General features: G+C 33.5%; 1 protein-coding gene across 2 annotated transcripts in view; it reads right to left on the bottom strand.

Annotated features, from left to right (window-relative positions):
- Positions 1-16,272, bottom strand: part of LOC129002443 (brefeldin A-inhibited guanine nucleotide-exchange protein 1-like) — a 53,323-nt gene that overhangs the window by 1,937 nt on the left and 35,114 nt on the right. For both annotated transcript variants that reach the window (XM_054430244.1, XM_054430245.1), the window contains 8 exons: positions 16,084-16,219; positions 14,291-14,457; positions 11,412-11,510; positions 6,412-6,543; positions 5,997-6,177; positions 4,869-5,020; positions 1,807-1,911; positions 861-995 (listed from right to left, as the gene is read on the bottom strand). In XM_054430244.1, the coding sequence (XP_054286219.1) occupies positions 867-995; positions 1,807-1,911; positions 4,869-5,020; positions 5,997-6,177; positions 6,412-6,543; positions 11,412-11,510; positions 14,291-14,457; positions 16,084-16,219 (1,101 nt within the window). In that variant the 3' untranslated portion in view covers positions 861-866. The remainder of the gene's footprint in view (positions 1-860; positions 996-1,806; positions 1,912-4,868; positions 5,021-5,996; positions 6,178-6,411; positions 6,544-11,411; positions 11,511-14,290; positions 14,458-16,083; positions 16,220-16,272) is intronic.

The following is a 16,272-nucleotide window of genomic DNA, read 5'->3' as shown; positions in this document are numbered from 1 at the left end:
CTTTGCAGAAAATTTATAACATTGTAAAGTGCGTTACGATTTTGAGAACTGATTGTCTTATCGCTGGAGTAAACAAACAACACAACTTGTAGGGAGGGCAGGGAAGGGGGGTTAACTCAAAGGTCAAGATAGTTTTTGTGCCTCGAGCCTCCAGTGAGAGGCTATAAATAAACATCCTGTCTTGTAACAAAATGGTTGCTTGTATCTTTAATTTCGGCAAAAGGTTCTGTACTGTATGGATTTGGAAAGCATCAATTAATACATTACAGTACTAAAGTTATTAAAATAGGAATTTTTATTGACTCTTGCTTATTACTATAATATATTCCACTGAAAGTAGGCCTATTTGGCTTAACCGTGTTGTGTGTTTATTTGGGACTTTTCTATCAATACAAAAAAGGAGATAAGAGTAGTTTATTTTATAAATAATGCAAGTATGACTTCAAAATAATGATTATATAATTCCAAATGAATAGCACTTCATTATGTTATGATTTTCATTTTAGGGATTGCCCGTTTTAACCGACCTTTTGAGTTATACGACCTAGGTCCGGTCACATTAGGGTCGGTTAAAAGGGGGTCTACTGTAGTTACAATTTTATAACTAAACAAAAAGAAACATACTAATATTGTGATTCTCCTACTTGCACACCTGAGGACGGAATCAGATTCCTGAATGTTGTGAAAACCTTTTTTTCCTAATGGGGATTGGAAATGTTTGCAATGATCCCTAAAATATTATAAACTTGCCATGAACTTTAAACAAAGAGCTCTTAATTGAATTGCCTAAAAAAAAAATTTTCCCACAGTTCAACCACAGGAGAAATTAATTAGAGAATTTACCCAGCAAAGTAACCAACCTGTTCTCAGGTGATGTTAAAGACAGGTCCGATCCTCAGGTAGAACCTACGCAGGACCGAGCGCAGTTCTGGCTTTAGGTCGAAACACATCAGTTCACACAACAGGGCGTAGTAGCTGGATGCGTGAGCGGCAAACTGAAACAAAGAAACACGTCAGTTCACACAACAGTGTGTTGTTAAACAAGAAGTTAAAAAAAGTGTTCAAGTTTAATTCAACTGTTACAATACCTTTAACAAATAAAAGTCCAGAAAAAGTTGAACAAAAACAAACTTCAGAATTTCAACTTGTTACGAACATTTGTGGTTATTGGAGCCCGTAATTGTGAGGTCAAAACTTAAACAGGCCTAGATCTACTGCATTTGTGATTGAAAATTTGGTAGCTAGAAGAAAAGAAATGCAAATTGACTTTTAAATATATTTAAAATTGAATTTTTCAGTAAACTTCCTTGTAATAGGGTTCTTTAGCAAAAATAGGGGGTGGAAGAGTGACGGTAAAACTAATGAAACAATTTGGTAGAATCATAAATTTTTAATTTAAATGCGATTTGGTCTCTCACCATAAAATATCTCATGATTTTATCAGACTTTTTTTTAGACAATACTAATAGGGTTAAATTTAACTTAGTAGAGGTAAGTAACCACCTCATCCAAATTCAAGGAAAAGGGTAAAAACTACGTTTAATCATCAAATAGGTTTTAAAAATTAATTAATTAGGTTTACAGTATAGGAGATGTAGTTTTTGATCAAACTATGAATTATGATCAACTGTAGAAACTATCTATTTTTCTTTGCACGATTTGTTTCAGAATAATATGAACCAATTAGCTCCACTTTATTTTTGTCAAATGTGATGTTTTGATCTGATCAATAATATTTACTTACTGAATACTGAATAAAATTTTTTATATATTTATTTTGTGATGGACTTGGTGGTCTTTACTCACTCTGTCGTCAGACATTTTCATTATCCTGGTGAGGATGAGCAGCAAGATGCAAGTCCAAGCTTCTCTGTGAGCCTCTGATTGTAGTCCTAGGAAATACTCCAGAGCCTGGACAACCAATGGAACACTGTCAATTCTGTCATTTCATTTTGTTTACTATAAGTATAATTATCAACGATGGTCAGAGTCAACCTACAAGACAATGTCAATGATTGTCAAACACATTGCATTAAATAATTTAGTTTTATTTGATCATGCAATAATTGATTTAAAGAGCTAGGGCAGTTAAAAGGAAAGTTAGATAACATTAAATTAAATTTAAACAACTCTACATAACATTAACAAATCAGAGCTGGGATTAGAGTCTAACACTTGAAAGAAATGAGAAGACATGAAATAATGTAGATGAAGTATGGAAGAGATCAAGAGATAAAAAATAATTTTGATATTTGGCAAGGAATTAACAGTTATAAATAACCAAGAGGAGACAAAAGAAGTGAGCTGTTTAGTGTTTAGAGATAAAAAGTAGCAGAGGTAAAAGGTGTTAAAGGTACAAAGGTCCATTAGGTAAATAGTTATTTGTGCAACTAGTGAGAAAAGTGAGCAATTGACTCACTCGAGGGAAATCCTTACTCACGAGCCGTAGGCAAGTGAGGAATGGTTTCTCGAGTGAGGCAATTGTACTTTGAACTCGAGTTGCACATTATAATTTTCCTACAGTTACCATAAAACAAATAAATTGGTGAAGAAACATAACCAATTTTTACACAGAAGTGAACTTTTAATATAACATTTAACGTGAAGTGACAAATACAACAGTACAACAGCTGACCAGCTGATTTACAGCCAACGTATGCTGCCAACGTATTTCGCGCGCATACGACGTTGCCTGCATGTTACGCGCTCACTATTTCGTGCCTTCACGTTGCAAATCTGGAGTAACATTGTCTCACTGATGAGCGAATTGGCCACTTTGCTTTCTCAAATCAGTGAGAGAACATGTACATTGTTAGGTAACTGTAGGAAAAAATCTATATTTAAAAAGAAATAAATACTAAATTAATTTGAAAGAGTGTGTAACACATTAAAGAAGAACTATAGTAAAAATATAATTTACAAAAATAAGCTGTACCGTCCAACAGAAATAATTAAAATAATAGCAGCCAATCACACAACAATTGAGTTTATAAACCAGAATATCACAATTTGGATAATAGATTGATAAGTGAACATAGGAATTTAAAGGTATTTTAGGGCACAGCTCTTTGGTAAAATCGTTAAGTCAACTTTTAACATGAAAAATGAGTTTACCGAATTTCAGTCTTCTAGTTAGCCGGGAAGTAGGGGAATCAGTGATGTAAGAGTGAGTGACTGCTTCGACTTTAATATGCATTAGGGGTCTGCGGTGCACCGAAAAAGTCGGTACGGTACGGTACAAGCTTAATTACCGTCATCGGTTCGGTACAGCATTTTACACGGTACAAATTCGGTTCGGTACAGCCTTATTATAATAATAAATTACTTTCAGTTTACTATCGTAGTCAACAACAGTTGGTTCCGAGCACATAAAAGTCTTATCAGATGTTTGTTTACGATCTTCATAATTTATTACTAGGGTGATGATGCAATAAAAACCCCATTAGCAGTCCCAAATCCATTAACATTTTATCACGACAATAATTTTTGTATTCAAGTACTTCCAAGAACTGCTGAGTTTTATCACTTTTATTTCTTTACGACTTTCTTCAATTCTTTTTTATCATAAAAATAATAGTTTTATGATGACTGTTAAGTGTTATCTCTAACTCAATCAGTATTTTCATCGATATTCAATTTGCCGCTGGCCATTGCCTACTGCCATAAAACTGTTTATGGCTACATATTAAACATGTAACTAATCTACAATCTTATTTTATAAGTTAAAATATTTGTTATGGATATTTTACCTTTCTATTGACAACCACAAGCATAGTTGTTGTTGTTTGCATAATTTTTGTTTTCGTTATTCAAGCCTACTCGGTCTCAAATTATGTCATTATGTACATGTTCTGTATCGTGTCTTATATTGTTAGATGTGGCTGTTTAAGACTTAAAATGTTTTTTAGTTTCCTGTATTTTTGTGTTGTGTTGAAGGTACTTTATCCAATCTAAATCTTATGAACTAGATAGTGATTTTGCTACCCTCATTGTAACCTAATCAATTTATATATAGGCCCCCCTAAATAATTAGGTCTAGGCCTGGGTCTTTTGATTCTTTGGAAGAGCTTTAAAATATACTAAGAAAATTGGATTGAGCCTAAGATAAACTAATGATTTATATGATTGATATTGTGGATGTTAACTTTGTAAATGAAAAGACAATAATCTTACTCTGTGATAATCCAAATTTTAGTTTCAGAAAAATTACTTTTCAAGAGTTGTATCCATCTTATAACTAGTTTCGAAGCTGATAAAAAAATATGCTCTTTGCCATTACTTCATCATAACCTCTAGTGAACAGCTGGCAACTACACTGTCATCGTACTGAATGCTTTTAGGCCTATATGTTTTTAAAAATTTTTAAAACAACTAGACATTGTGTTGGTTGGAAATAATTTACCAGTTGTGTGAAATTATCTTGTCAATAAATGTTTCAAACATGTTTGTTCCTAAAAACTCTTATCCTATTTTTAAAACCACTTTTATCATGGCTATTCAAAGTATCTCAGAGTAAAATAGGTAAAGCCTTTATCTTAACTGTGATTTTTCTTGACACAATCCTCGTAGTAGTAAAAGGTATTGTTTTAATAATGTGTGGTACAGTAATTGTTGTTAGAAAACCATGAATGTAGGATACTATCCATTTTCATAGTTATGTCAATGTATTAAAGTTAAAAATAATGGTTTGAATACAGTTCTGAGCAGAAAACCGCAAAAATACGGGTAGCCGCGTACCGTACCGATTTTGTACCGAGAACCGAGGTACAAAATATTGTACCGTACCGAACCGTACCGACCTTAAATTTTCTGTACCGCACACCCCTAATATGCATAGATGTTGATACCACATAATGAATCTCACTCACTTCTTTGCACACAGCAATGAGTCTTCCTTGCACTGCAGCCCAAGCGTTTCTTCTGTTCTCGTCTCCGGCCATCTTGAACAGAACTCTCAGCACACAAGCGAGACTCTGCACTTCTTGTTGTAGCAGATTAGGTTTGGCACTACCTTTAAAACCTGGATAAACGACACGTGTATAACCTTTGACCAGTTACAATTTTATACACAGGGTGTTTTTTAAAACAACCTAAATCATTAGAACCATGAGACACTGTAATAGGACAAAACAAGATCACAAGTTGGTACCGGTAGTCCTGTATACATTACTTCATTGCCGATCAGCTGATAGCCTATGTTTTGCTTTATTGTTGCCTACACAGTTTAAGTGTTAGAGGGAATGTATTTTAAATTAAACAAAATCTAATCTTGAAATTCAGAACTAAAATAATGTAACCCTATTTTTTGGGGGTCTTCCACACCAGTAATCAATATTTCAGGGTCGGCCCAAGAGCGTTAAAGCCAGAGATGAATTTAGGGTCAAACTCAGGGAGGGTCGTGCTTTTATTTTTGCAATTGGATTTTGACTAATTGATTGATGATTTACACTCTACGCAGAAGACCTCATTACATATTGACCTAGGAAGATGTTCATGATTTCCCTTTGCCCGCAGAATATGTTCTTGATTTTGCGCTGTAACCATAAAAGACGTTCACCTAGTCTGCAGAAGATGTCCACAAGTTTGCCGCTACCGCGGAAGTCGTTCATGAATTCGATATGGCCTCAAAAGATGTTCTAGATTTCTTTCACCTTAACCTTGGAATGTATTCACAATTTCACCAAGCCATAGAAGATGTTCTCAATTAAGTCATGACTGCGGAGACGTTCTTGATTTTGACATGTCAATTGAAGATGTTCTGATTTTGTTGTGACCGCAAAGTTTGTTCACAATTTCATCGCACTATGAAGGAGATCATGTAGAATAACATGTAAGCTGATCGTAGGATTTTAATTATTATTTGAAAACAAATCAATAGCATACTGTATTACTTTCCAAAGCACCGGATTTTGGTCTGAAACCTGAGAGCAAAATTGTTTAATCTTAACTTTCTTGTTACTTACAATAATATAATTGCAAAATCAGATGAAACTCACCAGCTTTCCACAGTATGTTTCGTTGTTCATGGTTGGAGTTGAACTCCTTGGCAAACCGATGACTCTGCATGAGACAGTCTGTTAGTTGCAGCAGATGAGTGGAGCTGAGGTTGCCATACATGCCTTGCTCTTCTCTCTGTTGCTCTGACAAGCTAGCGTCCTCCCAGTCTAGGACGTCAGCCTATACAACAACAAGCAAATCTGATACTTTGAAAGATGCTATGATCTTTAGTGGACCTTGATTAAAAACAGCCACACAAGAGGATCCAGAAACACCCTCTGTGGGAAGTTTATCTCAACTAAGTTGATCTTTATTCCAAATCTGGCAACAACTTTAATATAGGAAAGGAATGCCTGATATTATCCATAGTCAAATGTAATAATCACATTTTTTGGACACAATATGAGTTTATACCTGAGCCAAAGCCAGATTCTCCTGGTCCTCTTTCCTGGATGTGGCTGGGTAGAAGATGATGTTGTCTATGGTCTGTATCAGCTCCAACTGCACCACACACTTTATCAGCAGTCCGGTGAACATTGACCCCATCTGTCAACAAGAGTTTACTGATCTGAGGACTTCTCCATCATTGTTCTTGCATAAAATGCTGTGTTTTAAGGTCGATTCACACATATCAGTCTAGTTATAGTTCTGTTACAGTTTTTCAGCTAGTCTTCCATCACTAATATTTACGGAGATGTTACAGTCAAGAATTTTAAATTAAAACACAATATTCTATCAAATTAAATTTTCATAGTCAATCTTGTTGATTGTTACAAACAGTACTCAAAATATAAACACAATTATTTAAATAACAAAACCACTATTTTCTAACCTCAAACACAACCGCCAGGCGTCCGAACAATCCAAAAATATCGGTGGAAAGAAATCTGAAATCGACTGATGGACGCCGGCAGAGCAACTGACAGACCTGTGGCGGATGAGTGTAGATAGCACAATGGAGAACCCATTAAAGAATATTTTTGTTGACTGTGACATGACTGATGTGACTGACCTGTGACGTGCCGTAACTGATATGTGTGAATCAACCTTTTTAGTCTCATGAAACAAATTTACTCACACTTGATTGACCCAATTTGAGCTTCTAAGAGACCACTACAGTATAGTGATCCGCGGATGTATCAACAATTAGTTACAGCAGAAAATGCTAATTTAGACTTAGGCTATCAACATATTTATATATTAATATACTTCACTTTCAACATTTTTTGTGTTTTTATTTTTAGTAGTTGTATAGAAGTATTTCATATTATGTATCAATATCATATAACATCTCCAAAATATAAAGTCTTGAGTAGAGATGGGCCGATTCCTGAATTGGTCGATTCCGATACCGATTCCGATTCTACAACTTTGGTTTCGATTCTCGATTCCGCACTCGATACCGATACCTGTTAAAAATTCATTTAATAACACATATAACTTATGATATAACTTTATTTAATCTTTATACAATAAGATAGGCCTAACTGATTGTATTGATTAAGGTTACATAGATTAGGTTAGCCAATAAGGAAAATAAGATAGGGCTATTTCAAGAAGACATGAATTTTAACATCTATAATATTAAAACGAAACAGTGTTTTTTTATTTCACGATTCTGAATCAACCACTTGACGGATTTTCATGATTTTTGTGTTGAAAGAAAGATAATTTTGAGAACTAGGGAATGTCGAAGCCATAATTTTAGTTTAGGGTCCCAGTTTTTTAGAAATTAAGTTTTAATTTTTTTAAAGTCTAGCAGCCGACGCTAAGATTCTAAACTAGCTTTTGGCATAAAATAATTTGCTTAACATAACAGCTGTAAACATTCAGCTTTTGTGTCACAAATTCAGCATTTGGATAAAAATGTAAAGACATACTTAGGGTTAACTTATTTATACTATGTGTAATGCTAATCATTGAAACGTTCAATTCTTCTGTAAGAGGATGACAGATTAATTAAATTATACATAGTAAAATACTAGGATGTTCAAATTATTTTTTAAAGCAATCTTTGTAATCTTCGATTTGTTTTAGAGCAATATAATTTGTTTTAACTAACAGCTGGTTAAATATAAACTATGGAACTATGAGGTTATTTTTTACTCTTATTTTGTCAGTGATTATAGGAAATAAGTAAGATTAGTAGAGATAATTAGACCACAGTTTAAACCACAGTTTTAACCAAAATTAATTAAACCACAGTACAAATCGAGGCTCTGTACACGAGTCTTAATAAAAAAGGATAAATGCAAATTATTTGGTACTTTCCTGTTATCTGGTACCTGCGAAAAAGTTCTTTAACCACAAGTACAACTTCGTCGATCCAGAGTCCGGAGCACATACTACCGTTTAGGTTAGGTTTTACTGCTACACTTTTCAAGGAAAGATTAGAAAAATAACAATGTTTACGTGTTTTAATTCTTCATGGTAGCTTTTTGTTTACAATTACTGTTTGTCTGCTTTAACTTTGTTTGGATTAGGCCCGGAAATATTGATGTCATAAAAAGAAGATCAAGAATAATCAGGAATCACGATTTTAAATTACCACCACAACCTCAGCCGGGTTTTATAAAAAGATAAACAGATGGATGACATAGATTGAACACAACGTCAACATTGACTTAGGATACTGCAATTAGACAAACCATCCTTTTATGAAATCGTGTTCAGTTGTGGTTACGCTTGGCGCCCCCAAACGTGAAAATATCACTTTTATTTCAACTATGAATATATTGTAGTTTAAATTAACTAATATGGGAAATACATTTATTCAATGAGGGTGGGTAATTATCAAGGATGGAACTGATAACGGTATGGATAATAAACATTGACAATTACGTCATTAGATTTACTAGCGTGTTTACTTTTTATATTCCTGCTATATGTGACCAGTTCTTTTTTTCAAATGAATGTTGTTTGAACCAAACAGCTGTTTCAAAACAAACTGTTATTGTTTTTACTTTTCTTTGTTTACGCTTATTTATTTAGCAATTAATGCAGTGAAATTGATATAAAGGATAGGTGTGACGATTAGTTTTGATGTTAGGACACCAAAGTTATGTTATGTGTACTGTGAATTTTATTGGATATTATAGTTTTATTTTAGGTCGTTTCTATTCAGACCTACCGGAAATTGTGTATAGTATTTGTATTGTGGTGATAATAATTATGGGAGAGGCAGGTATGGTATGGAAGGTGGTATCGTTGACTAGGTCTATACACTTCTCAATTGACTATTACTCTCTCTACTGTAGGCTACTTATAATCAGTGTGCGTCTGTGCGAATCGGCTGCAAATCTCACTTCAACGCTTTTCGCATCGTAAAAATTGCAGAATTGCTGTTTTATTGTAAAATTATCGGATTTAAAATGCATATCGTATAGGCCTATGATGGAATAAAAACATATTTGATCACACAACATTTGTTTACAAGATGATTTTTCACATTAAAAAAGCAAGAAACTTTGTCTTTAAGTTATATGTGTAAACTAGCCGATCTGAATTGTACACGGTTTTTTAAAACTGACTACTGAATTCCCGTACGTTGGACGGGCTAACACCTCGTATTTTATTAAATTAAATCGAGCACAATCACCAATTTAGGTTGGCCTAAAATGTTCACAGAGTTTTTGTTTTTCATAAGAATTCATAATTCGTACATCTAGGCCTACAATGAATGTTCCATATTGCTTGAGTTATAAACTCAAAGTCATCTTCAATATTGTCATCATCAATATCACTTAAAGAATCATATAAAAAAGTCATGGAGTTCGTCACATCACTAGAACGGAATCATAATCCATTTTGAACAACTCACTATGCACGCACAGAAAACAAACAACAAAACCAAAACATAGGTTAAACAATTCATTTGCCATTTGCAAACAGCTGTTTCAGTTCAGTCAGAGAGAAACAACATACAATAACGATAAAAATACATCGCTAAATGGCTTTCTACAATAGTCACCATGAAGCCCTGAATTATCTGAACAGTTCGTGGAGTCTCATATCTTATAATGTCATAGCTTATAATCGTGAATTTGTTCCATTGCTTATAATCAGTCATAAGCTATGCCACACTTTCACAAAAAATTATAAGCTATGCCACAATTTGGAGTTAGAAAATGCGAGTTAAACAACTAGTACCATTGACTATATACACCTTATGTGTATTATATGTATATATTAAATGCTTGTACCATCTGGCAACATTGCCTTTGATCTGACAACATGGCGGCAACTAGAGTTCTGTTAATTGACATTGACACTGTTGTCATGTCAACTGAACACAGCTCGTTATACCATACCGTCATTGCTACTCGTGAAATGCAAAGGCAATCTATTTTGGATTATAAAACTATTATGAATGTGAGATAATGAACTTGGAACTATTTATGTTAGCTGACTTTAGATTATTCCAAATAAACTATGATTTGCCACTCTTTACAACCTTCAATGTCAGTTGAGTTTAGCATTATAATTAACCTCACTTTTCAGAATCGGTATCAGTACAATGAAGCGAAGTATCGAGTATCGGCAATTCTTCGATACCACTGGTATCGAAGGTATCGAGGTATCGAGAATCGGAATCGGCCCATCCCTAGTCTTGAGACAATGAACAATGTCCATAAAATACAATACACTATCTACTGGTGTAGATAAATTTATTCTCAGTATTCTCACTATAATTTACACTATATGAAATCTATTCTACGACTGGTAGGCCTAATTGATTCTCAAAACTGTTTACGACAGAATCACATTGTTGTGATCGTCTACTGCAGCCCTGACTACATCGTTATCTTTTCATGTGATATATATATCTTGAGATTCCAACCAAACTAATCAAAACTTTTGGAACTTAAATAACCTTAATTATATTACATATAAAGTTTGCCTAGAACAAATGTATAGGCTGTGTGCGTGATATGTAATAAATAATACCATAGATAAAACATACTCCCTTAGGAGATTTCCCATCCTTATGGAACAGCTGAAGCCAATTTTATTGTTAGTTCTGTCCGGTTTTCTGTAGAGGTCGTGTTTTGTTTACAATTTGTTTCCCGTTATTACAGCCATTTAAAACCTCCTTTAACCAAATAATACGATCTAATCATAAACAATAACTTGTCCCCTAGTTAAATAACCAAACAGTAAAGCACAAATCAAGAAATTAACCCTAAATAATAGAAACAAAGTTTCGTCGACACTAGTGCCTTTGTGTCACGTACATGAACTAGACACGAAAAACGTGCTTCAAAATTTACAATGGGATGAGAAGTCTACTTGTGTTGGTTAGTCTATGGTAATACCTGACCTCCTAATACAAATGTAGACACCCCGTGTACAAATTAATTAATGATTCCAAGAAGCAAACCAGTTGAATGAAAACCTTGAAATTTGAGACATACCTTTTGAAGAGCAATATCATCTGATGTGATGCTGTTGTTGCTGTGAACACTAAATGTGCTGTTGGATCTTTTGAGAATACCGGGCCGAACATTCTCTATCTGAAATCAAACATTGTAAAGCATTTAAAAATGAAAACAATGGAATATAGATAGTATCAACATATTACATGCAGTTTTTGCATTAAATTAAGCCGTTTAATCCAGCTACTGGTATTAAATCTTTATTTGGAAATTCAACATTTAATTTTAAATATTTGTGTAGGTAAAAAAGTTTCAGACAAGCGAGTCCTCTTCTACCAGGGCCATGATTTGTGTTTTTTGGGATACAAAATGTTCATTTCATATTTCAAAAGCAAACTTGAATGTTTGTATATAAACTTAAAAATTAAACTTGAACAGGGTGTCTACTACATTCTGGATAAAAAATTCATGGACAATTCCCGTACATTTAAGGACACTTTGCCATAACCTTTGTCGGTGTCATTAGGCCTACCGAATAATTTTCCTGATTTGTCAAACTGTATTAATCTTGTTATTCACTGTAGTTGTACCAGAGAGAAAAGTAAATAATAATAGATAAGAGTTAAAAATTACAAAATAGAAATTTATTGAAAGTAAACAAACATAAGCCTACCTATACTTTAGGTAAAGCTTTTATAGTGTAACAGAGAAACGCAATCATTGTCTCCTGCGATAGCGACAAATATCTCCATCCGTCACGTAAACTTCATAACATAGCTTATCCGATCCAGGCCGATTAATTTGGCATGATTCGCCCTGGCACAACGTTAGGTTCTTGATTACTTTTGAAAAAAATTTTTAATGCATATTGTTACTCAATTCTTAGTACAAAATCAAGGTATGGTAAGCGGCTATTAATAAGCAATAAGCACAGAGTAAGATTATTGTATTTTCATTTGCAAAGTTAATATCGACACATAGCAATCATTAGTTGTTTATCTTAGGCTCAATTACATTTTCTTAATATATTTTACAGCTCTTTCAAGAATCAAAATACCCAGGCCTAAACCTAATTATTTAGGAGGACCTATATAAACTGAGTAACAAACAATGAGGTTATAATAGCAGCAAAGTCACTATCATCATTCTAGTTCATAAGATTTTGATTGCTTAAAGAATACAACTCAATAAATAAATATATGGGAAACAAAAAACATTGAAACCTGAATAGCCAACAATATAAGACAAAGATACAGAAAATGCAATGACATAATTTGAAACCAAGCAGGCCTACATAGTGATAAAACATTAATGCAAACAACAATGCTTGTGGTTTTGTCAATTGAAAGATAAAATGTCCATAAAAAAGGGGTTAACTTACAAAATAAGACTGTAGATTATTTACATGTTTAATATGAAACCATAAACAGTTTTATGGCATTAGGCAATGGCCGCGGCAAATTGAATCTTCAAGCCGAAAGTACAAGTAAGAAGTGAAATTTAACAGCCATTATAAAGCTATTATTTTCACGATAAAATAGGTTTGGGATCTAATAATAATTACCCTAGTAATAAAAAAAGAAGTTGTAAAGGAATAAAAGTGATACAACTTTTATGAGCTAGCAGCTGAGTCAACAGTTCTTGGAAGTACTTGACTTGACACTAGATTGTCGTGATAACGAATTAATGGGTTTGAGATTGTTAATGGGATTTTATTGCATAATTACTCTAGTAATAAATTATGAAAATGTAAACAAACATCTGATAAACCTTTTATGTGCTCCTAACCAACTAGCGATCAATAAAATTATGGCCCATTAAAAATTTAAGGACATAGTCTGGCATTTAAGGACAATTCCCGTACATTTCATGGCCAGTAAAAATAGACACCCTTTTAAATTGCTTGAATAACATCCACTTGACCAATGTTAAAATGCTCAGACCATGTTGTAACCATGTTGGTTGAATAAAATAACAAGGTAAAAGTAAACAAAAGACTAGTAAGTTGTAACACGTGTTTATAACAAGCCATACTAGCAAATTACAAAGGGAAAAATATCAGTTGTTACTATTTTTATCTTATATAGGTGAACATAGTTCCTGTCAAATACTGATTACATTGGCTCTGTCCTACCAAAACTTAATCCCCAAAGTAATCAGCTGTTTAATTGAAACAAAATGTCAACAATGTTTGTGCAAGAAGGTATAGGCTATTATAAACAATCGATCTATCATCGACTGTAAAATAAATAAATGTGTTGTGGATTGCCAGGTTAAAATTGCCATCATAATAAATTGAAATTCCACTGAAACTTAAATAATAAAAGAGGAAACTAGTTGTAGGTAAGTAAAACATGAGTTTCCTTTACTTTAGGCCTATATTGCTTTTACAATAGAAATAAACTACACCGAGCCATGGCTCGGTCCCCAGGTACTTACATTATAAAATATATTGTGAAAACAAAACATATAAATACAACAACCGATGACACTTGATAATTTGACAATCACAGGACCTGGAGGGAGTCAGATTACAAAAAATAACATTACATTTAACCGATTTTAAGCTAAGAAAAGTTAACTTAGGACGCCTTATTATGACCTCAACTAAAACGCATTTAAATTATTAAGTTTAAATATATCATAAACAAATGTATTGGAAAATATTCAAATATAGTACAATGATAATTAAATATAGTACAATGTACTTATTCTGCTGGAAAATTACTACTAATCACTGTAAGAACCGTAAAATTAGGCTAAACAATGTAACTGGAAAATTGATAGAATCTTCTATTCACAACACAAAGTACCGAGTGTGATGAACTATCTTGTGTTATTGAAAATCAGCTGTAGGACAAAAACATTAAAAACAAACCAAAAAGACAGCCTATATTCTGTTTCAATTATTCACATACCTCAGTAGTGTGCGTCCACGTAAGCAGGTCTGCAGGAATTGTACACTTGAACATGTCCAACACGCACTGACATGTCTTGTCCCACGTGTCGTCTGTAAACTTGAGTCCGTTGCTGATCACCAGGTTCTCTAGACAGTTAGTGCCTGACCTGGCCAGCTGCTCGTTGGCTGCAAAATTATACAAGTAACAAATGAAACTTGACAATCACCTGTTTCTTACAATTTTACATCCTTTTACATCTTTGAGTTGATAGCAAAGCACTATAATCTCATTTCTGTTATGCGGTATTTCTGAAGGTGTACATATACTATCTATATATATTAATATTTATATTAATAGGCAAGCATGTTTCTTGAAGACCTTTTTTCTCAGCTCGTGTGCATCACAGGGTAAATCTACACATACTGTTAGACTGGTATTATCCTGTATATGTGCAGAATCCTTTTATAAATTAAAATAAGCTAAAAAATAAAAACAAAAAAAATACTTTAAATAAAAAAAATTAACATGGGCCTTATGGGTTGCCATGCTGGTCACGAAATAACAATGAAATACTGTATAAACAGAAAATCCAAACAAATGGAAGAAATTCAAATCACATGTTTTATTTACAGTGTGGGGTGAAAATAGAGAAGTCTGTATATTATACATATTTTTGTATTATATAAAACTGTATAAGGAAATAGAGCCAATGACAAGTATAATTAAAAAGAAAAGAATTTAATTCATTGGACATCTTTTAAGGACACCGGAAAATAGAATAAGCAAGAAAATAATTTACAGGTTGTGGAATAGCAAGAGTGACTTTAGGTGGATTACAGAGATTAAGGAGGACATGAGAAGGTTGAAAATATCATTAGAAGATTTGGAAAATAAGTCAGAGGCGCTTGCAGTACTCAAAGACAAAGATATCATCCTGCCAATAGGAGCAAACAATCAGAGACAAGGAAGAGTGGTTTCGGAAGAAGAAAGAAAACAACGGTCGGAAAGAATGAAGAAGTATTGGGCGGACAAGAAGAAGAGACAGAATTTAAAAAGAATCTAACCATTATATTGACTTAAGTGGTCCAATGCTGGCCATAAAATAATAATAATAATAATAATACATATTTTTGGTCGAGTTTTTGACCACTGGATGACCTCTAGTATTTATTAAGTTATGGCACCTTTTACGGCTATATTTTACACCATATTAAAAATTTTTATCATGAACTATAATTTACAATAATTCAATTGTAATTAGGAGTCTGCAGATCCTCGATATTTTTTAATTGGGTTGGGCCAACAGTTGAGCCAGTGGGATCAGTCCTGGATGGAAATCATTTCCACGCCAAGTTCAGGTTGGTTCAAGTATGTTAAAAGTGTGCAAACGGCTGAACTTTCAGCTTTTCATCTTTTATTTTCAGAGAAAGCGGCACGATCAAAATTGACAGTTTTGGCGCAACTGTGGGAGACGGTAATGAAATCTCCTTGACCGCAGAAGATGTTCACAATTTTATTGAGATCATAAAAGATTTTATTGATTCAATGTGTCACCATGGAAGATTTTCACCATTGCACCGTAATTCCGGGAGGTAATGCACAGGTTTGTATTAACCGATTGTAGTAGATTGATTCTTTTTTTAATCAATATTTTCCAAAGGAACAAAATTTTGGCACAAGATCTGAATGCCCAAATTGTTGACCCAACCCAAAATAAAAGTCTGGCCCTTAGACCCCTAATTAATAAATTATTACAATCATCCTGAATGTTTTATTTATATAAGAATATTTCTAATAGATTTATAACTCACCTTGTTGCACACACCAGTGTAGCTGAACATACAGATCAGCCAACAACAGAGGCCCGAGAATGTCAAAGTATTGCGTAAACACATCCACAATTGCATACAATGCATGATTGCACGTCGTTGTCATCCACTCAGCTTTCTGTAACAGAAAATAGTCACTACAGTTTGATGAATCCTTCTTAGAACTTCTTG

The sequence above is a fragment of the Macrosteles quadrilineatus genome, unplaced genomic scaffold, assembly GCF_028750875.1.
Source record: "Macrosteles quadrilineatus isolate MER2022 unplaced genomic scaffold, UCM_ALF_1.0 Scaffold_9__3_contigs__length_116548681, whole genome shotgun sequence".
In the NCBI taxonomy this organism is placed as follows: Eukaryota; Metazoa; Arthropoda; class Insecta; order Hemiptera; family Cicadellidae; genus Macrosteles; species Macrosteles quadrilineatus.
This window is presented reverse-complemented; position numbering and strand designations above follow the sequence as displayed.